Source organism: Phyllopteryx taeniolatus, chromosome 5, assembly GCF_024500385.1.
Source record: "Phyllopteryx taeniolatus isolate TA_2022b chromosome 5, UOR_Ptae_1.2, whole genome shotgun sequence".
Classification (NCBI taxonomy): Eukaryota; Metazoa; Chordata; class Actinopteri; order Syngnathiformes; family Syngnathidae; genus Phyllopteryx; species Phyllopteryx taeniolatus.
This window is the reverse complement of record NC_084506.1, coordinates 32,123,037-32,145,631: the sequence shown is the minus strand read 5'-3', so window position 1 is coordinate 32,145,631 and position 22,595 is coordinate 32,123,037. Positions and strand designations below refer to the sequence as shown.

The window sequence follows — 22,595 nt, the reverse complement described above, 5'->3', positions numbered from 1 at the left end:
GAAATGTGAAATGTCACTTTGTGTGTTTCTTCCATCAGGACTAATCAGCAGATCCAAACCAAAGCGATGGCTCTGCTCATGGCTCTGTTGCAGACAGCCGGGGACGCGGACAGAAAGGTGCCGCTTTGGTTCTTTGGTCTCTTAAAGTTTGAAAGGGATGTGTGGAACTTTGACCGCTAAGAACAGCTATTGTGGCCCAGAGTGACAATCGAGCCAATCGACACCGCATTGAGCAGGCGGCGGATCTTATTCCGACGCGACATCTTACACTTCCTGTCGACGGGCAAGTCTTTCGCTGCCTCTGCTCGGACTCTGCCTCTCTGTCATTGTGCAGTAACAGTTTGCCCATTCAACTGCCTGTCTCCTATTCTCGCCCACTCGCTTTGTTACACACACACAATCCACCCTCCTTATCCCAGCAAAGGGATGATTTCATCACCAGAGGTCATTGTTGCAATTTGTTCAACACGTTTTTGACAACTATCTTGCTATCGCCACGGCGTGTTAAAAAAAGGTTTTTACAACAATGGAAAAGGTTTTCCCTTTGTTCTTTTTTTTTTTTTCTCCAGGAAATGTTCGCGTACCTGAATAAGAAGAATCTCCGTCAGTACATTTACAAGGTAAAGATTCGGGATTCTGCGCAACCGAATTTGCCTTTGGCAAAACAGGTCGCAGCGCTCTGGTAAATGTCGGCGGGACGAAGCTCCTGTAGAACTTTAAACATCTGCAAATGTTTTTGTTTTACACAAGATGTCTTCAAGAGCTACCAAATATGACACTATCCAATGTTTGGGACTCGTTGGCGTTTCTATACAGTACATCATATTTGAGTAAATAAATGATCCACATGTATTTAACTTTTGTCCAAATGCACCAGCCATAAAGAAAACGACATTTTCAAGTCAAGTTCCCGTTCAAAGTAGCTTGTCATCAAACCGTAGTTTTGCTAGTTAAGTTGCACAGAAAGTCAGCTAACCTGTTTGGTCACATGACTTTCCACATGTACTTGCGGATATCACTGCCACATTGAAAATGAAGAACAATATTCAAACAATATTATTCCTCGTTAATAAAGTCATAATGTGATTTTGGTAGAATTTCCCAAATTGTGTGCTTTTTTTTTTTTTTTTTTCCCAGTAGCAGACTGTTTTCCAGAACAAACGAGCATTTTCACAATCATTCTAAAATCTCGATCTTGATGTGAATATTTCCTAAACTAATCCAGTTACGTCAGTCCCGACATACGACGTTTTGAGCTTATGAACGGTGCGCACCACCTCTTAACCTCTTGTCATGTTACATCTTTTTTCAAAAATGACTACTACTACAAGATTGTAAGTAAAAATAAATAAATGGAAATAACGTTATTTGTAAACTGATTTTTTTTTTTAATTGAAATATATCATCTCCCCCCCCCCCCCCTCCACACATATACGTATAACCCATAAGATTACAATTTATTCTCCTGGTTTATATACAGTATCTTTTTCTTAGGGTGGCCCTAATAACCCCTCATATGACCTTATTACTGTATCGTGTATACAGGATATGTAATTACTGTTCTGATAAAGTATGCTAATGGCGAAAATGACTTGTTGTTCCAGAATATCATCCACAGTTCAGGTTCAGTCCAGGATGAGATGGCCCACTACCTCTATGTCCTGCAATCAGTCACGTTGAATCATTTGGAGCCCCGGATGAGGACACCCCTGGACTGTTACAGCCAGGTGAGTCCCACGGACGCCATGTCTAGTATGGGCAATGAATATATTTTACATTTCAATTGGATACACCACCACAAGGAATACGACTCAAGCGGAGATTGATTTGTTACTTAGGAGCAGAGAGACATCCTTCACAGTCTGCGGCAGGCGGCCTTCGAGACGGAGAGCGAGAACAGCCTGAGTCACGAAAGACGACGTTCTCTCTGCGCCAAAGAGTTCAAGAAGTTGGGTTTCTCTGTAAGAGTCAGCCATGAAATGTGTAAATGCTCCTCTTGTAGTCATTCTAATATTTTGCACCTTCTACATCTCCAGAACAATAGTAACCCCGGTCAGGACTTGGTGCGAACGCCTCCGGGTCTTTTAGCTTTGGACACCATGTTTTATTTTGCTGCACGCAACCCTGACGCTTACAGCAGGGTGAGCATGATTTTGTTCCCGATCGCATATCTTGTGTTGTAAAAGAAAATATCGACATGTCAATCAAAGAATCCCACAGGCTTGGACGAGAACCCCTGAAGCCTTTATTTGGAATCTTGCACAAGACATTTTGGACGATCGTTTTCATGTTCTTTTCAATTCGCAAAAGGTTTGCACGAGCACAAACAGATATGAAGGCTGATCTATTCAGTGGGCGCACCCGGGATTATGTCTGGCAAATGGGCAAAATTGCCGCTTGGCTTCCTGTCTCAAATTGCTTTTATGTTTGCTTTTTTTTTTTATATATATATACACATGACGATTGGTGTTTCACTCATATTTCCCTGTGTCAGTTTGTCCTGGAGAACAGCAGCAGGGAGGACAAGCACGAGTGTCCTTTCGCTCGGAGCAGCATCCAGCTCACGCTCATCTTGTGTGAAATCCTTCGCATAGGAGAAGCCCGTGAGTCTGCCATCACTTTTCCCACCTGCAGAAATGTGGACGGTGACGGATCGTCTACCCGTTTTTTTTTTTTTTGCTCTCGCAGCCTCCGAGACGGGGTCAGACTACCACCCCGTCTTCTTCAGTCAGGACCGACTGCTGGAGGAGCTCTTCTGCGTGTGCATCCAGCTGCTCAACAAGACCTGGAAAGAGATGAGAGCCACACAGGAGGACTTTGACAAGGTGGAGTAGACTTTGACAAATATGTTTTAAGGGTTACATGTTTACAACCACTTTCTTTTCATAATCCCATGTAGAAAAATTGCATCAATTAAATTAGGCCATCACTAGTTGCTCGAGACTTGGACTGGCAGGCAGGTGTCCGTTTCAACTAAATCTTGCAAACTGACCAGTATAACACACAAAAAAACACAACCCAACACACACACAAAAAAAAAACAGACATAAGAAATAACAATTTTATGAATTTAAAACTGTACACATCTAACAAGCACCCTTACAGAATATAAAGTCGCACTTAACATTATTCAACCCAATTATGAATTACAATAATTTGCAAAACATTTTTAATATTAATAGTTGAGCTTTGATTGATTGATTTGATTTTGACTTTGATTAAGGATAGAGATGGAAATGTGTTGACGGTTGCCAGTAGTGTGCTGGATAGATGGGAAGAATACTTTGAGGAGGTGATGAATGAGGAAAATGAGAGAAGATGTGCGCTGGTGCCCATTTTTTAAGAGCAAGGGTGATGTGCAGAGCTGCGGGAACTAGAGAGGAATAAAGTTAATGAGCCACACAATGAAGTTAGTGGAGGCGAGACTCGGGACAGAAGTGAGTTTGCAAGCAACAGTACGGTTTCATGCCTAGAAAGAGTACCACGGATGCATTATTTGCCTGGAAGATGTTGATGGAAAAGTACAGAGAAGGTCAGAAGGAGCTACATTGTGTCTTTGTGAACCTAGAGAAAGCCAGAGTTCCTCTCTGTGGTACTGCGTGCGCAAGTCTGGAGTGGCAGAGGAGTATGTTGGAATAATACAGGGCATCTGCAGCGGTGAGGTGTGCCGTCGGTGTGACGGACGGATGACACGCTGTGCCGAGCCCAAAGGAAAAGTAGTCGTAGTAAATTGCTCTTTGCTTCTTGGTTCATGGAAAACTGCTGAGTTCGTAACAAGTTGGAGCATTTTGACTGCAACTGTATGTAGACAATACACAGGCGTCTAACTGTTTATATTATCTATTTGAAAGGACATTGAACAGCAGCAACAGCTTAGCTCCATGAGATAACAGTCGTGCTGTTTAGCTTCAGAAATAAATGGAAAGGTACCAAATTTATATTATCAGGCTCTTTTAATTGGAGGTCCAAAGTCATTTAAGAGAGAAAATAGTTTTTTTTAAAAACCAAAACAAAAGAGCATGTGCAGCAGTATCGGCGCCCCTCCTTCATATTTGGTTGCACGCCCTCCAAGCATTTCGTGTATCCATCAATAAGCTATTTGCGCCTCTCACCTGGTATTTTCTCCCACTCTTCCTTTGCCATTTGTTGAAGCTCTTGAACATTTGCAGGGTTCTTTTCCCCACTGGCAGATTTCAGCTCCCCCAAAAGATTTTCAATTGGATTGAGATCACGACTCATTGCTGGCCTTTTTAAAACAGTCCATTTGTTCCTTTTCAACCATTCATGTGTGTTTGTTTTCTAAAATCGCTTGATCATTTTCTGATTTCGTGATACAGTCAAGGCGTCCAGTACCTGACGTAGGAAAGCAGCCCCTCAACATTATGGATCCTCCACCATGCTTGACTGCTGGCAGGTTGTTCTTTTCCTTAAAGGCTTCATTGCGCCGTCTGTAAACGCACTCCCAAATAGCTGTCCATAAAATGTTGTCTATCATTGGGTATTTTGTATCAAACAAGTTCTGTATAGAAAAATGCTTGTTTCACTTGATTCGTTTTCTTCAGGAGATATTCCACATTTAGTACGTGACAGAGAAAAAAACTGAGATCCGTTTTGGATTCCGCACCCAAAAAATGAGGTAAAAACAGCTGTCAGACCGAAGTCAACAAAAATGGTGTTCCCCGGTGTAATCTGTCTGTTCCAATCATCCTCAAAGGCAAAGCAGCTGTGCTTTTGTCCTCATCACCCGCAGCCGTCCTGTTCCCACCGAGCGCTCCCCGGACGGCCATAAAACCCGGTGACCCTGTCGCCTTTTTAGGAGCGGGCCACAAGGCCACGGGACTGGCCTTTTGTTTTTGCTTTGGGCCAAACACAAAAGGGCCATTAGGTGGACAAAGGGAAGCGTGTAGGGCGGCTGCAACGGAGGAGAAGGAAATGAGGAAAACGAAGCTCTCTGAGAATCGGCAGTCGTTAGACAACAAGAGAGGGAATGTCAAAACTCTGGAAACATAATATGAGAGGGCAGGACACAAACTTGAGTCAAACATAGTGATGGTGGGCTATCGCAACATTCCAATTTAGTTTTGATTCATCAAATGATCAAATGCTGTCTGGGTGCCCGTGCGTGCCTTTATTAGTCCCGCAATGGCGGAACTTGTTTTACAGCAGCAACGTGTATAGTAGCAGCACAAGAATCCAACATCATATTTACAACTTTCCGCCAATGAGATTGAGCAGCATCGGTGTTCGTGTACGCGGCAAATGTGCAATAGAAATGAAATACTACAGGTATATAGGAGCAAGGATTGACAGTGTATTATATGAGAAATGTACGAACATAAATTGTTCATATTTTTTTTTCTGAAAAGCTCTGTACTCCCTCTGCTGTAATGTTGAACGAACACTGGCGGACGTGCCGACGGTTTTTGGCGAAAGAGCGACAGCAGCCCGTCGTGGCTCCTATTGGACGACGGGTCGGATGTTGGTGAGGTGGGCGGGGGCTTGCGTGTGCGCGACACCGCCAGGGTGCCTGTTTACAAAATAGCCACCGAGCGGGCCTGCGACCTCCGCTGCCGTCATGCAGCTGATCGCGGCCTCTCTCGACACACGTCGACGCTTGGACTTGGAATAACCCTGTAAGGAGTAACAATGGCGGTAAGGTGGTTCTGTGTGTCGTTTATAGATAGTTTAATCATGCGTAAAAAAAAAAAAAATGTATGATGAAATGTGACAGTGGTCCATTATTGTCATTGTATTACGAGGTTATTTTGGTCACTGTGTATGCAATTCAGTTTCCAGAGGGGCAAACTGTCACCCGCCCGATTCAAAAGCTTCTGCTTTTGTGTATGCAATGTAAAAAAAAAAAAAAAAACTGGTGGAGGGTTCCAGCTGTCACGTTCCACTTCAGTCAATGATTGTTCACGATCAGGCCAATTGGGTGTGAACAGGAATGATGTCGGTCAGCAGTGAGGCATGACAAAGTTGGCAAGCTCACGCACAGTATGCGTTTCTCTGTCGCTATTTGTAGCCGAGGAGACGCATTCATGCTCGGCACAAGTCGGCGCTCACCCGCATACTTCGTGGCTGCTTAACAACTCGGTGGCACATTGGTGGGGCAGCAACTATTTAGATCGGCTGCATATTTGGGGGGGAATAGAGGAGTCTCTATTGCTGTCTAATCTTCCTCCTACAGTATAAGATAATGTATTTAATTTTTTCGAAGTCCTTAAAAGTCCCAACTTAGCGTTTAATACTAAAACTGCAATAAAAACTAGTAGCTGTAACAAACTAATTCGGATCAGAACGGAATTGCTCAGATTGTTTTACAGAGGCTGCATCTTTTTGTTTGTTGCTAGGCAGATTTCGTACGGCTCACCCATAACAATGAAGTCTGTATGCCAGCCACGCCCACCGAGCTATTTAGATGCGTACCTAGGTGCTGATGGAACTAACGAAACGACTCTTCCGTGAATTTGAATTGGAACCGAATCATTGTAAAGAGCCATCTGGTGGATTCTGATTCAAGCTCATCTTGCCCTGCTGGCAATGTTATTCTTTCATGTTTAGTTTTTTTAATTGAGTAAACCTGTTTTAGCGACAGCAGCTGAACGTTCATTGCTGCTGCTCAATAAAACAGCAATTTTAGCAGTCATTGATGATTGTAATGATGACGCGTGGCCAATGACTGCGAAGTAGGTTAATAAAAGGCGCCGCGCTTCGTCGATTGGCAGACGTTCGGGGAAACAAGGGCAGCATAGTGGACGAGTGGCGATCCCGTCTGCCGGATCTCAGCTGCGGCCTTCCTTTGTGGGCTCAGCAGGTTCCCCTTGCGTCATAGATAAAGGTGCGGTTGGTGTTGTGCAGGTGATGCAGGTGGTGAGGGAGCAGATCACGCGCACGCTGTCCACCAAGCCGACCTCCCTGGAGCTCTTCAAGAACAAGGTGAACGCTCTCAACTACAGCGAGATCCTGAAACTGCGGCAGACGGAGCGACTGCACCAGGAAGAGACGCTGGCGCCGCCCGTTCTGTGAGTTTGATGGTGAACTTGCTTCTGTGTCAGCACTCCTGCAAGCCGAGAATGATTCTGAAGCATTTCCACCAATGCGCCATGGATATACAGGGACAGGGACATCTTGTTCCACTTCTCTTCATAATTATAATTGTACTTAATAGCATACCTGAGAAGAAACAATGTCATCTTTGCACGTCTGTCTGCAATTCAGAACTTAATTGGTTCAATGTCAAGAATGATGACGTTGCACTTGTGGGATTCCAGCGAACTGAAAGAGCGTCTGAAGCCCGAGCTGCTTGAGTTGATCCGTCAACAAAGACTCAACAGGCTGTGTCAGGGGACCTTGTTCCGGAAGATCAGCAGCCGGCGCAGACAAGGTTCGTGACGCGCACTTGCACCAAAAGTTTTTTTGTCAGTGTTTCTGCAAACGTTCATCTTATTGGCTGTTCCCCCCCTCGGCCCCCAGACAAATTGTGGTACTGTCGTTTGTCGCCCAATCACAAAATGCTGCACTACGGCGACGTGGAGGAGGACACGGAAACGCCACCCATTGAAACGCTGCAAGAAAAGAGTGAGTTTGGGCCGAGTGCGTGCGGAAGACCGCCGAGGCGATGACGAGTTTCCATACAAGGTCGCGGAGGAATATTCTGTCCGAGCAATGATGGACTGTGCTTGTCGTTTAGTCCCGGTGGCAGACATCAAAGCTCTGCTGGTGGGCAAAGAGTGCCCTCACATGAAGGAGAACAAAGGCAAGCAGAACAAGGTGAGCGGCTCGTCGGCTGTGCTGCGGGAAACGCTCCCGTTGTACCGAATGGATCATTTCTTTGCCATCGTTAATGCATCTTTGTGCCAGCGACGTATAGCGACACCTGTTGTCGTCGGTATGTCAGAATAGCTTTTTTTGTCCAACTGAACGGGCCAAGATTTCACTGTCGGTGCATTTGTGAGTAAATTGAGATCATCCATGCAGCTTCTGTACCGCTTCTCCTCAGATCATCATCATTTTAGTAGACAGTGAAGCCCCGCTATTCAGTCGTGAACTTCTGCAATTGGTGTTGTTCTAGATGCCCCGAGTTGGTGGCCGAGCACTTTTGTCTAGCAGACAAAGCCTGTGGCAGGCCTGGCCGACCTGCGGCTCGTTGACCACTTGCTTGCGGCTCTTACGTTGACGCCGCACGATAACGCCTGTTGCCAGGCAACCCGGACCACACACTCCATATAAACACCTCCATCGGCCAAATTTGAATGACATTTCATGAATGTTCCTTTTTCCAACCGGATCAGAAATAGATTTGTGTCGTGTTAACCATGAATCCTGTCCGTGCGTGCTCTGTTTTGACGTAAATGTGCGCTGACATCGTTGACACACATCCCTGTAAATATGGCGGCTTCCGACCAGAGTGTATATTTGGCGGAGATCTTGTTTTGAACTACTTGGAACTTCTTTTTAATCAAGGAGGTGTTTTGATGAAAGTGTAAAAACAATTCCAGCTACTGCGCTAATTAATTAATTAGCGAGGGACCGCTAGCTTAATCAGAATCATCTTTATTTGCCAAGTGTGTCCCAAAAAACACACAAGGAATTTGTCGACGGTAGTTGGAGCCGCTCGAGTACTACAACAGACGGTCAATTGACAGAGAACATAGGGGCAGCTGTGGCGAAGGATGCCTCCTGAAGTCCACGATCATCTCTGCAGTCTTGAGCGCGTTCAGCTCCAGGTTGCGTCGGCCGCACCGCTTCCTGTCGATATGCGGACTCGTCAGCGTCCTTGATGAGGTCGATGACAGTGGTCTCATCTGCAAACTTGAGGAGTTTGGCAGCCGGGTGCGCTGAGGTGCAGTCGTTCGTGTAGAGAGAGAAGAGCAGCGGAGAGAGGACACAACCTTGGGGCGCCCCAGTGCCGATGCTGCGTGTGGAGGAGGTGGTCTCTCCCGGCCTCACCTGCTGTGTCCTGCCCATCAGGAAGCTGTAAATCCACTGGCAGATGGCAGGTGAGACGCTGAGCTGGAGAAGCTTGAATGAAAGGAGTTCAGGGATGATGGTGTTGAACGCTGAGCTGAAGTCCACGAACGGGATCCTCGCGTAGGTCCCTGCACTGTCGAGGTGTTCAAGGGTGTGAAGTGCAGTCCCATGTTGACTGCATCATCCGCAGACCTGTTCGCTCGGTAGGCAAACTGCAGGGGGTCCAGCGGGGGACCTGTGACGCTCTTGAGGTGGTTCAGCACGAGACGTTCAAAGGACTTCATGACCACAGGTGTCAAGGCGACAGGCCTGTAGTCATTCAGACCCGAGATTGCAGGTTTCTTGGGGACTGGAATGATGGTGGAGCGTTTGAAACGGGATGGTACTTCGCACAGTTCCAGAGATCTATTGAAGATCTGAGTGAAGACTGGCGCGAGCTGGTCCGCGCAGACTTTGAGGCAGGATGCGGACACGTGGTCCGGGCCTGCCGCTTTGTTCATCTTTTGTTGTTTGAAGGTGCGTCTCACATCCTGTTCGCGGATGGTTAACGCAGACGTCAAAGGTGTGATTGTAGTCGGGGGTGTGGCCGGGTGGGCGTGGGGTGTGAAAGTGTCCTTTTCAAATCTGCAGTAGAAGGTATTCAAGTCGTTGGCTAGTGTGCTATTGTTCTCAGCTTGGGGGGGTCGTCGCTTGTAATTAGTTAATAGTTATTAATAACTAATAAATGATGTGACTTTTACGCCGATGTGCGCATGTATACACTCAATTGGAATAGACACACGTGAAGAAACTGCTTCGAGTGGCAACCGCTGGCTATCAACTATATTTGAAAAGAATTGTCGCGATCAAGGGATGGACGAAGCAATAATAATGCTATTGTAAGTTCTAGCTTTGTTTGTAGAAGTGAAGTGAACATTGAACCGAGTTTGTTTGTGAGACAGTGCACACGGTGTTCATTGTTGAAAATGACCGGTCTGTGGTCTGTGGTCTTGAGGGAGTCATTTGTTGTCACTATTCTTTGAATGTGGGACATTTCCAGTAAATCAGAGCAAAGGTCTGTGAGTGGAAGAGATGGGGGGGGGGCAGTTTGTGTGCCCAGGGGTGTGGAACAGGGGAGAAAGCTGGCACCACTGTGCCCCCCCGCCCCCTTTTTTTTTTTTTTTTTTCTTTTCTGGTTAACAAAGAATTTCTGGAAAGAAATCTCTGATAACCCTCTGTCTACGCCCATGTGTATGATGTGGCTCTTTGCAGGAACACAGTAGAAATCGTGGCTCTTAGCCTCTGAATGTTTGGCCTATTTTCCTTCCCTCATGTCTTTGGCAAGAAATGCCACAAGATGGCACCAAAGTCATATTTTGGCTTTGGCAAGAGCACAAAAACAGCTCATAGGTCAGTTTTCAGCAAATAACAGAGGATAGGTTCCCACAAAACAAAACAAAGTAATGTAAATGTATATACTCCACAGTACCTTTTCTGTTTAGTGTGCTGAGATTTTGCCGATGTAAATGATGTGCCTTGGCTCAATAAACACCGATGATGTGTTCATGTTCCATACTGCTCGAGGCCTCACTGTGTGTCATACGTAGGAGGTGTTGGACCTGGCGTTTAGCATCACCTACGACGTGGAGGAGTACAGCCTCAACTTCATCGCCCCCTCAAGGACTGACGTGAGTCCGGCTCATAACATCAAGGTCAACATCATCAGCTGTCCACTTAGAAATTGTCTGTGTGTGCGCGTCAGTTCTGCCTGTGGACGGACGGACTGAGCGTCCTCCTGGGCCGGGAAATGAGTAGCGAATCCATGCGCAGCGAGCTGGACATCCTCCTCTCCATGGAGATTAAGCTTCGCCTCCTGGATTTGGAGAACATCCCCATCCCGGAGAATGCGCCTCTCGTCCCCAAACCACCGAGCAACTACAACTTCTGCTACGACTTTAGTCAAACTGAGCAGTAGAGGGCGTGACACCAATGTGTGCCTGTGTAAATATACAGTGTGTGTGATTGAAGAGGATTGTATGATTGTGTTTGGGGCTCTGACTTACAAGTGATGCGTTTGTTGCAAATGTTCATGAGCTCCTACTGCTGCTGTGCTCATCTTTAACATCAGCACAGCGTGACTGAACCTCACAATTTCAAGTGCAATTTTGCTTTTTTTTTTTTTTTTTTTTCTTAACCAATCTGTTCCAAAGTTTTTTATAGACTCAGTGAAGTGAATGAAAATCTACCTTGTTTTATGTCAAAGCAAAAAATGACCCTTGATCTTATTATAGAGTACAGAAGAACCAAACAAAAACCTGTGCTTTAAATTTGTTTACTGTGTTTTACAATGATCATTTTGGGCGACTTGGATGGAATATTCCTGCAAGCAAGTCGGGGGTAGTGAGACGTCTCGCAAAACTTGGTCCCTCAAAGAAAACCAAATGTTTTTTTCTGTGCAACTCTTGCCAAGATGTAGTATAAATAGCCCTTTTTTTGTTATTATGATTTGTATGGTACATGTTTGTCAGAACAGACAATTTTGTTTGTCTTGGACAATGTTCTGCTCAAACAAATAGGTACTCTCCTGTGTAAACTTACTTCCTGTGAAGATGAAATGATGCATTTTCTAAAAAATAAGCATGTGGATGTGCTTACCACAATCATCTCTGTAATAATGCAAACAAGTTGCAGCTTTTTTTTTTTTGGGTGACAGAACATGAATATTTTTGAATTATTTTGTGCCATTGCTTTATTTATAAAAACATTTTATGAGATTACAGTCACAGTTCTGGTGCATTGCAGTTTTAAACCACCGCGTCGGCCAACAAAAGTGATGAACTTCAATGTCGAACGCCAACATTGTCCTAGCGAAGATGCTGACATTACCTTTGGACTCATCTGTGTTTGTACTTTGCAAAGATCTCTTAAGTATATAAATAAATACAATGAAATGTCTAAATTCTAGTTTCCAGCTGTCTTTATTAGATGGGTGCACTTTATGATTTTTGGCTTCATGTGACCAAAAAAAAAAAAAAAAAAGAGAGACTTTATTTTAAAGGAAAGCAGTACACAAGTGGCACCTTGAAATGTTCGGGCTGTGCCAACTTCGCCACCTCATTAGTACGCATCGTTGGAAATATGTCATTAGATGCATACGGGGTGTCCCAAAACATTTGAACACTGCCATTGACGGCTGTTGAATTCAATTAACCATGTTAACATGGAGGACCGGCAGTGAATGAGTTAACAAATCAGCCTTTATCAGGCATTCAGCACAGGAAATTGTAATTAAAACAACGATACACAGGTATATGAACTAATTGATTTCATTATAACCTTTAACCTGTACGCTGGAAGCCCTCTCGACTGTTCATTGATGATCTGTTTATCTGTTCAGTTGCGGACAATGTCACGAACCTCAATCAACTCTTCATATCACTGTTGGGTCAGTAAAAAAAAGTCATCTAGAACATTAAATCAGAGTTGTAAAGTCAGTCCCACCAGGTAGTTTGTAGTGGACCTTTTCCAAAAAGGGAAGCTGCGATTGAAGGTGTTCCATGGCGCTTCCTGAAATATTGTCGCACTTGGACACGTCGAGTGTTTTGAGTCGCTTGCAGTGCTGAGCCAGCAGGAACAAAGATCTGGAAATGTCCAACCGTCAAATACAATTCAGAACCGGTTTCACATAAAGCAATATTTTAACAGACCAGCATAGATATTAAAATAAAAAAATAAAAACAACACATTATTAAAAATACAAAGCCACCATTGCGCTAAATGTAGTTGTTATTATGCGCTTGTTTCTTTTGAATGAGCCGTTCCCATTTAGCGGTCATGGGAGACAACGACACCTGAAGTGTCTTATTTACTGTATGTCCGTTTTTTTTGTTTTTAAATGAGAAAACTAGCACTGTACAGTATAAAAACTCAACAGGGTACAAACAGTCTTAGTGCGGTGTGGTACCAAATGGCCTAGTGGGTCGGGGACCGCTGTTGTCAAGGATGGACCATAGCGCTGACTTACTTATCCGTGATGCTATTGCAACCAGAGAGGTAGAGATGCTGCAGCCGGTGCAGGTGCGGTGCCGCCTGCGCCACGCCCCGGTCGCTTATGCGCGCGCAGTGGCTGAGCTCCAGGCCGGTGAGGGCACGGCAGTGCCGGGCTACCGCTGACAAGCTGGCGTCGGTGATGCCGGGCAGCGAGGACAGCGAGAGATGTCGGAGGTCTGTGAAGCGCACCACCTGCGCATGCAACACGCAAACAATGAATCCATCTTCACAGAGCAGCACGGCAGGGGCTACCGTGCTGCTCTGTGAAGGCGGAACCGAGGGGGGGAGGTGGGAGAGATTGGGTGGAACAAACCACTTTTGAGGCAGCTGTATTTTTGACGTAGTCTATTTTTGTTGTTGCAATTTTGCAACCTGTTCTGGCTTGAAAAAAAAAAGAAAACCACCTCAAATGTTTGGGGTGCTGAGATTCTATTTGAGCCCCAAAAATGGGCTTGAAACACCGATGGTCCAGGGTGTCCCTACAAAAATGAACTTAGTCTGGTACTGCCCATTACGCTTACTTATTATATTTGGTTTGTTTCTGCTGACTGTTGAAAGACTGCACTACTGTATTAGCAATATGAGGGGGGGGTAGTGGTACTGAGAATGTACAGGTATGTGCCAAAGAAATTCGAATATCGAGGGAAAGTCCATTTATTTCAATAATTTGCTTCAAAAAGTGAAACTTGTATGTCATATTAGTTCACCACAAGCAAAGTGAAATATTTCAAGCCTTTATTCATTTCAATTTGGATGATTATGGCAGAAAGACCAAAAATATATATACATAAATAAACAAATCCAGTATTTCCCAAATTTAGAATCTCATGACTAAGTTCCACTCCCTGTGTCCCAAACTGTCATTACGGCAAAATGCCTGCCGAGGTTTTCCTCAGCCTTTAAATGGTCTCGGTCAGGCTTAATAGGCTTGAGAATCATGGGGAAGACTGCTGACTTGACGCTTGTGCAGAAAGCCATCATTGACACACTCCATAAGGAGGAAATGGACTTGCCCTCAATATTCCCATTTTTTGGCACATACCTGCATTAAAAAGTAGATTTTGGAGGTTTTGGCGTGCGCAGTGCAAACAAACTTTAAGTTGGCATTTCTTCAGGTATATATCTAAATTGTCCATTGTGTGAATGTGAGCGCCGCAATTGGCTGGCAACCGGTTGCTAAGGTGGCGTCGGCTGCAGCTCACCTGCAACCCTCATGAGGACACGCTGTATAGAAAATGGGTGGCTGTCAAGATATTTTAGACTAATGACAAGAAATGATCTTTCTTACAAACTTTATGCAGTAAAGAAAGCAACAACAACAAAAAAAAATCTACGTCAGTTGTGTAAATCAAAGCGAAATCGGTGCGTAATGGCCAGTCAAAGAGCGAGTACATTTTTGGGCACATGCCGCATTGAGCGAGCATTGCGTCTGAGCGTCTACCTGCGTGATGCTGCCGTCCGTGAGCTTGTAGCAGGACGACAAGTTGAGCTCTCGCAGCCTCACGAGGGCCAACAGCGACACTCCCGCTTGCCGTTTGAACTGCTCCAGGTCATCCGGCGTCACCAGCTTGGGACGCTCCTCGAAGGGCAGACGCGGGGGCTTGAAGAAGCCCATGTTCCCGAAGGTGCGCGTGAACCTGGGGCCCTTGTCCTCCTGTCGAGGGCAGTGGGGACATATTCCGGAAAATGCACTTTTTCATGTCTCCATCCCGGCGGTTAGCGCGTCTGCCTCACAGTTCTGAGGACCCCGCCCTTTGTGAAGTGTGCACGTTCTCCCCGTGCCTGCGTGGCTTTTCTCCCACATCCCAAAAACATGCACGCCAGGTTAACTGACAACTCAGTGCTCTGCGTCCGTGCCGCTCACCTTCTCCTCGTCCAGCTCGCACGTGCTCGTCTCCACCATGCCCAGCAGGCCCCAGTCCGTCACCTCTTTACACCAGCCCAGCCGCAGGACCACCAGGCCCCGCAGGTAGGTGGCGATGGCACGCACCGACAGGTCCGTCACGTTAACGCACGAGGTCAGGTCCAGTTCACGTAGAGCGGTGCCGAGAAGCTGCGTGAGGGAGAAAACGGCCTCATCCTGAGGAGAGACGAAGGAAGACCTCATTTGGGTCACAGGTAAGCCGACTTTGGCAAGAGACGGGGTGCGCCCTGGAATTGTCGCCAGGCCGCCATTCACGCCAAAGGACGATTTGAACATGTTTTCAGAACGTGGGAGGGAACCCGCGCAGGCAGCTGACATTCGAAACCCAACACAACTTGTTTTGTCTCCTAATGGCGTTTCACATCGTCATTTTCATCGTCAAGTGCTCTCAACAAAAATGCCGATTGATTTCGGGGTGGGGGGAGCGCACCATTTGTTCCAAATGTTCTCTTCCTGTTTTGGTCATTTTGCGAACTTTTCTCCCTTTTTCCCTCTTAAGTCAGTGATTACCGCTCGAAATGCAGACTTGATTGTCTGGGTAAGGTCGGGGGATGACTTGACTCGCATGTAATTGGTCCGTAGCCTCTATTGCTGCGCTGCTTAAGAGTTCAACTCAAACTCAAAAACCTTCATCAGGCAGAAATACACCATGTTCAGATCACTTTCACGAAGGAGTTCATTGAACTACCGACTGACCCGCATGTAAGTGCAGCTCCTGAGGTTGAGCTTCTCCAGCTGCGCTCGCTCAGCAAGGCATTGCGACAAACCTTTCACCATCTCTGCCCCGCCGACGTGAAGACACTCCGATAGATCCAGACCCCTCAGGGATGCGACTGACACCAGGTCGGCGAGGCCTGCAGACCACATGAGAACCATCACTCAACTTCAACAGCGGATACAAGAAAAGGCCGAGCTTTTAAGGATGACGCGCTGCGGCGACCCCTAAAGGGAAAGAAGAAGATACTAGCATTATGAGTCTTTGAAATGAAGCCTCCGCAGACTAAATGTAGACCTGTTTCGGTGACCCTCCAGTCGCGTGACAAAGAGAGGTGCGTAAGCGAGCTCAGGCTTCGCGCCACGGCCACCACGGCCCTGCCGGTCAGCTCGGTGCAGCCGCCGATGTCCAGCTTCCGGAGGCCAGGTTGGTGCTTCACCAGAACTTCCACCGAGTAGTCCGTCAGCTCCTTGCAGCTTTGCAGACAAAGCTCCTCCAAGGACACGCCTTCAACCTGTACCAAAGACCATATCCACCAGCATTTGTGTACAAGTGCCACACTCATTCGTAGGAGAGGTGATACAAAAGGATTGTGGATGGAAAATATGGAAATGAGCCACTCATTTTTAAGTATCATTTATCATTAATGTCATGATACTTCATTAGCCAAAACCTGCTACGTCCAAATTTGCTCAATTTCATATTCTTTCATAAATCGATACTATTGGTCAGTGCCCACCCGGATATGTTCCATCCATCCATCCATTTTCTTTACCGCTTACCCTAACTCGGGTCAGGGCTTGCTGGAGCCTATCCCGGCTATCTTCGGGCGGGAGGCGGGGTCCGCCCTGAACCGGTCGCCAGCCAATCGCAGGACACATCGAAACAAACAACCTGTCCCACTCACTTTCACACCTACGGGCAATTTAGAGTGGTCAATCAACATCCCACGCATGTTTTTGGGATGTGGGAGGAAAGCGGAGTGCCCGGAGAAAACCCACCGAGCCGCGGAGAGAACATGCAAACTCCACACAGGCGGGGCCGGGGATTGAACCCCGATCCTCAGAACTGTGAGGCAGATGCGCTAACCAGTCTTTCACCGTGCCATTTTTACAAATTATTGACCAATATAAAGTGTTGAAAATGGCGTGCTCTCCTTAACGATGCAACGTTAATGGCTTAACACACGTGTTGTTTTTTCAACCCAAAAACATACGTTAGGTTAAATGGGCGGCACGGTGGACGACTGGTTAGAGCGTCTGCCTCACAGTTCTGAGGACCGGGGTTCAATCCCCGGCCCCGCCTGTGTTAATTGAAAACTCCAAATTGCCCGTAGGAGCGAATATGACTCCGAATGGCTGTTTGTTGATATGTGGCCGGCGACCAGTTCAGGACGTACCCCGCCTCTCGCTTGACGATTGCTGGGATATGCTCCAGCACAGCCGCGACCCTAGTGGGGAGAAGCGGTAAGGAAAATGGATAGATGAACTATCATGTAACGATACGACATGATCAAATTGTAAATGCTCGCCGGGCTGAATTAAACAATGGAGTAGGTCGTATGTGATATAAACACCGACTAACTCGTGACTTTTACATTCAGTGCGCAAGATTAGCGCATATATTCCTGTGCAAAATGTCCTAACCTGGGCGATACGGCGAAGGGACTCGGGGGCGATGGCGGTTCTGCTGAGGTCCAAAGCGACGAGGGTAGCGCTTTGCTCCGTTAGCAACTTCCGCAGGTTCCTCAGTGAGAGCAGCGCCGAGGAAACCTCGACAGTCCCCACGGGGCATCCGCGGTAGGGGTCAAATTCAAAAGCGATGTGGCAGCCAGCCAGCGAGAGGCGACGCAGGCGAGGTGTGCAGCTGGTGAGGCGGTTGAAGGTGAGGTCAGAGAGGTAGCGCAGGTCGGACAGGTCCAGTTCTTCGAGGCTAGACAAGGCGGACTTGACCTGGAACACAATGTCAAATATTGGGGAATTTTTGGCGATTTAGACCTCCAGATGGTGACTCTCTAACACGGACTTGGTTTTGTCATACGAGTGTCCCGAAAATTCCCCCCTGACAGCTACTTCTCCTATTGCTATTGAAGTATGAAATGAGCTATATAGATGATTGATTGATTGACTGTCAAATCGATCCTGAAACACACGGGTAGCCAATGCAATGATCTTAAAACCCGTGTAATGTGCTCCTACGCCCCTGGTCTTCAGCCAAGAAGAGATTTTTAAAGGGGACATATTTAGCCAAACCAACTTTTTCTAGTATTTGGGATGTAATATTGTCTCTTTGGTGCCTCAGTAAACCTGTGAAATGTGAATTAAAATCGTCCACGCATTTTTCTGCCGAGAGACCTGAAATCAGGTCATTGGAATTTCTCGAGCTTATCGACGTCACTAGCGAAGATCTCCGCCTACCTCTCCGCTCCCAAACCAGCGCTGTCAATATAACGAACACGTGTGCTCTCACAAGTGCGCCTTCTGAACGGAAGCAACCAATCAGGCAAAAGGGGGCAGTCTTAGCCAAATATGTACAAAGCGGATACAAAACTGGGTCAAACAGAAGTAGCTGTCAGAGGGGCCTTTTCTGGACACTTGTATTACAGAACCAAGGTGTTTTTTTGTTTTCTTTTTAAATGAAATTGACACTTTTACACTAATTCCATATTAGAGAGTCACTCTATGGAGGTCTAAATAGCCAAAATATGGGACCTTTGAAGAGCACAAAAATTGTATTCACTGAAAATTGCATTGGTTAGTCAGAAAAATGAGGACAATAGTTTAGACCACAGTGTATTGTGGAAAACTTCTTTATTAGAGCAGTTTAATTCAAAACATGAAACTTCTAAATGTATTTTATAGACACGCAGAATCATATATTTCATGATTGTACTTACTTTGGTGTGATTTTCATTTTTTATTTTGACGATTATAGCTTAGCGCTAACATAAACGCCAAATTCGGCATCGAGAGAAATTAGAATAATACATCAGCAATTTTACATTCGGTATGGAATGGGCCTTCTGTATTTTAAACTGTCTTTATTGGATCTGCATAATACATCAAGTTTCACTTGTACGAATTGAACTATACTTAAATACAGTGGGAGGAAAAAGTATGTGAACACACTTCTGCATAAAATGTAATCTGACAAGAATAAACAAACGTTATTCGGCAAAAGTGTCGCGGTTTAGCAAGATTCCTGGGATGTCTCGTGTGAACAGCTCTCGAGGTCATGCCAAAGCATCTCACTCAGGTTGAGGTCAGGACTTTGACTGGGCCACTCCAGAACACATACACTCATTTCTTCGTCTAAAGTCATTCTATTGTTGGTTTCCTTTTGTGTTTTGGATCATTGTACGGTTGCAACACCCGTCGTGTATTTCCTAGTGGCCGGAGCAGCTTTGAGCCACACCTGCAATTGCGTTTTATTGATCGGACTCCAGGTTGGCTCACAGCTGACTGATTAGCTCTTGGAGAATCCGGTTCGCTTACATTTTCCTCCCTGTCCTGTGAATGTTTACACATCATTTTCAATAAATATATGAAAACAAATAATTGTTTGTGTGCTGTTAGTTTAAGCAGATGCTGTTTACTCCTGTGATTTAGATGAAGATCAAACCACATTTTATGACCAATTTATGCAGAAATGTAAAAAATTCCAAAGTGTTCGCATACTTTTTCCACTGCACGTGAACTTTTCAACAATATTTAAATGTATTGAGATGCACCTATATATATATATATATATATATATATATAAATTTCATAAGCAAAGAACTGCTCTGTATTGAATATAAAACACAATACGTGAGATGTCAAATCACTTCCCATTAGAATGTCAAAAACTGATGTTGGATTTAACCTGCTGTCTGTGTTCCTTCCTGGAGAGGAACGCTCCAGACATGAAGAGGCTGTCCAGACCTCTTAAGTCGAGCCTGCGGAGGGACGTGAGGCGAGGGAGGAGAGCGAGCAGCGAGGCCTCTGTGACACTGCTGCCGGGCAGGGCTAAACTGTCCAGCTTGGAGCCAACACATAGACCCACCTGGTTGGAGAGAGAGGGGGGGGGGGTAAGATTGAAGTAGCATTGGACACATACAGGAAGTGAACATGTCCAAAAGTATGGAGTTCTCTGTTCTAGTTCATCCGAAATGTGTTGGATGGGGTTGAGGTCAGGGTTCTGTGAAAGTTCTTTCACAACATACATCACCCAAGGATACCTTTATGGACCTTGCTTTGGACACTGGGAACAAATAAAAAGAGCTAGAAGCATAAACTGTTTTAACATCTATCAAATATTATCAGTGACGTTACGATGTCTGCTTTAATAGTAGATCCATGTTTTGTACAGTGGTACCGTGACTTCAGAGTTTATTCGTTCCGTGATCAAGCTCATCACTCGACTTACTTGTAATTACATACATTTTATAATTCACAAAATAATAACTTATTTCATGAATTGAGGCAGTCATAAATTAAGGTACCTCTGACGTTATAGTGGTTTGTTCGCCTGACTCAGTTCCCACTCAGTAACGGTGTGAACGTGAGGTTGAACGCTTGCCTGTGATGGACTGGGAACCAGTCCGGGGTGGATTAAACTTATCACCCTAACACCGAAGTAAGCTGGGATGGACTCCAGCTCCCCGCAAAGCTAAACAGAAAAAAAACTGAATAGAAAATGGATGGCTAGCTCGATTTCGGTTTCGATTCTCCTATTTGACATTCACCCGTCGTGATTACAGCTGTACCCTGAATGATGGCTTTCTGAGGAGCTGGTTCTGTTGACAAAAGCCCTCCAAAACTGACCTCCAGCAGCAGAGATCTGGACAAGCTGAATCCATCAAGCTGGCTGATGATCAGGCTGCAGCGAGACCTTCGCCCCAGACTCCTGACCAGCTCCAGGGATGAGGCTGAAGCCGGAAAGCAAAATATGGCATTTTTCTACACACAAAAAGAGAGACAGACAACAGTTTCTTTGTTTTTGTTTTGCTTTTTACTTGACAGATTGGACATGATTGCAGATTTGTGGACTTTACAGTGCAAGTGATGAGGCACAAATGACCTGAAAACACAAATCCTGGCTTGCAATGTACCAGCTGCGGCAGACGAGTGACGCTTCCTTTCTGTCTGAAGTCTGGAGGAAGCTCAGAATGTAGACTACAATCTAGAAAGACACAGAGGGACATTGCATTGGTCATGTCAAACGATATGTTGCGAGGAAGATGAAAAGTTAACCGCACTGAGGAAATCATACGGTCCCCACCAAAAGTATTGGAACGGCAAGGTCAATTCCTTTGTTTTTGTTGTATACGTGAGGAGACTGGAGGGAGAAAGAGGCTGCAGTCAAAGCATTTCAAATGAAGAACGCAACAGTCCGGTGAAGTCAATGGGTCGCAGGCTTGATGCAGTTATTGCTGGAATTCTCAACTTTTGTCTCATATTCGTCTTTTTGATCTGAAACACAAATGTGTTCACTGTAAACACAAAAACAAAGGAATTGACCTTGCCGTTCCAATACATTTGGAAGGGGACTGTATGAAATGATTCTAATAAAATAAGGAAGCAAAAAGAGGTGTAATGCTGTGGGTCGAAGATGAAGGAGAGGTGGAAAGCAGGTTCTTAGGCAGAAAGAGAAGAGGAAAGCACAGAGCCTCGAACTGAATGTGGGGACTTTGAATGTCGGGACTATGACAGGAAAGTCTCGGGAGTTGGTTGACATGATGATTTGGAGAAAGGTTGATATATTGTGTGTCCAGGAGACCAGGTGGAAAGGCAGTAAGGCTAGAAGTTTAGGGGCAGGGTTGAAATGATTTGACCATGGTGTAGATGGGAAGAGAAATGGAGCAATGGTTATTTTAAAGAAAGCGTTAGCAACAAATGTCTTGGAGGTGGAAAGAGTATCAGATCGAGTGATGAGGCTGAAACTTGCAATTGAGGGTGTTATGTATCATGTGATTAGTGGCTATGGCCCACAGGTAGCACGTGACCTCGAGGTGAAAGAGACATTCTGGAAGGAGCTCGACAAAGTGCTTCTGAGTATCCCAGACAGAGAGAGAGAGAGAGTCGTGATTGGTGCAGATTGTAATGGACATGTTGGTGATGGAGAAGTGATGGGTACGTTCGGCATCCAGGAAAGGAACTTGGACGGACAGATGGTGGTAGACTTTGCAAAAACGATGCAAATGGCTGTAGGAACACTTTTCCCAGAGGGTTAGAAGAAATGAAAAGAAGAAGAAGAAGAAGTTAATATATGGATGTTAATATAAGGTTAAGTAATGTTATACTGTTCAAGCACTCAGGTCAGCTAATGTTGACTAGAGTGTTTCGTTTATGTTCGTGTCGGAATTTTGACATTCACTCGTTAAAATTACGTCGTTACAAAACGACTCAATTGTCGCTCTTTTTTTATTTTATGTACGACTCAATTCTCACACTATCACTGTAATAAACTGCAATATTACGCCTGTAATGTTTTTTTTTTCTTTTCAGCACTCGTAGTCTGGAGAAATGAATTCCTGTGTAAAGTTTCCGTACAGATAACGTCCACGCTCTCTGTAAGCTAGCTCACTAGCATGTCTTTAAATGAACTTGCCTCACCTCCAAAGGCAACTCAGGCACTTCCAACGAGTCCTCCTCATCGCAGCCTTCCATCTCAGCGTTCGCCCTCAGTTAGATGTCAAAAACACTCCACCTGACCTGAGACCTCTAAACGCATCAGGGCGGAACCTCAAAACGCATCACGGCGGAGCTAGTCGCTAACTAGCTACCTAGCCTCAACCTCAACCACAGAGCCAGGCTACTGGCTAGCGAGCTCGTCCGTACAATACTTCATAACGACCAAAGTTTGTGGCAATGGAAATCTGGAAAGTACCATGTTAATAAAGAACAAACTACTTTGAACTGTTACCCTGTGATGCCGTAAACAACATTTATTCAACTCGTCAGATGTGACGTC

The 22,595-nt window shown here is 45.5% G+C and overlaps 2 protein-coding genes across 8 annotated transcripts in view; one reads left to right on the top strand and one right to left on the bottom strand.

Annotated features, from left to right (window-relative positions):
* elmo3 (engulfment and cell motility 3) overlaps positions 1 to 11,911 on the top strand; it is a 19,216-nt gene extending 7,305 nt beyond the window's left edge. For 2 of the 6 annotated variants that reach the window (XM_061774986.1, XM_061774985.1), the window contains 13 exons: positions 39 to 117; positions 570 to 620; positions 1,605 to 1,727; positions 1,839 to 1,961; positions 2,037 to 2,141; positions 2,495 to 2,603; positions 2,689 to 2,825; positions 6,862 to 7,025; positions 7,275 to 7,387; positions 7,477 to 7,581; positions 7,694 to 7,773; positions 10,560 to 10,640; positions 10,715 to 11,911. In XM_061774986.1, coding sequence (XP_061630970.1) covers positions 39 to 117; positions 570 to 620; positions 1,605 to 1,727; positions 1,839 to 1,961; positions 2,037 to 2,141; positions 2,495 to 2,603; positions 2,689 to 2,825; positions 6,862 to 7,025; positions 7,275 to 7,387; positions 7,477 to 7,581; positions 7,694 to 7,773; positions 10,560 to 10,640; positions 10,715 to 10,927 — 1,483 coding nt within the window. In that variant the 3' untranslated portion in view covers positions 10,928 to 11,911. Of the gene's footprint in view, positions 1 to 38; positions 118 to 569; positions 621 to 1,604; positions 1,728 to 1,838; positions 1,984 to 2,036; positions 2,142 to 2,494; positions 2,604 to 2,688; positions 2,826 to 4,337; positions 4,415 to 5,403; positions 5,653 to 6,861; positions 7,026 to 7,274; positions 7,388 to 7,476; positions 7,582 to 7,693; positions 7,774 to 10,559; positions 10,641 to 10,714 lie in introns of those variants that run through there. The other 4 variants (XM_061774987.1, XM_061774989.1, XM_061774990.1 and 1 more) reach the window with 4 other exon arrangements.
* fbxl9 (F-box and leucine rich repeat protein) lies at positions 11,684 to 22,595 on the bottom strand. Of its 2 annotated transcripts, XM_061774992.1 has the most exons (12): positions 22,238 to 22,595; positions 20,904 to 20,960; positions 20,703 to 20,804; positions 20,447 to 20,581; positions 19,506 to 19,685; positions 17,288 to 17,593; positions 15,939 to 16,155; positions 15,623 to 15,780; positions 14,867 to 15,082; positions 14,444 to 14,656; positions 12,977 to 13,194; positions 11,684 to 12,593 (listed from the first exon to the last, which is right to left on the bottom strand). In XM_061774992.1, the coding sequence occupies exons 1-12, from the start codon at positions 22,289 to 22,291 to the stop codon at positions 12,425 to 12,427; spliced, it is 2,025 nt and encodes a 674-aa protein (XP_061630976.1). In that variant the 5' UTR covers positions 22,292 to 22,595; the 3' UTR covers positions 11,684 to 12,424. The 2 variants fall into 2 exon arrangements, with proteins under 2 accessions (XP_061630976.1, XP_061630977.1); XM_061774993.1 differs by lacking the exon at positions 20,904 to 20,960.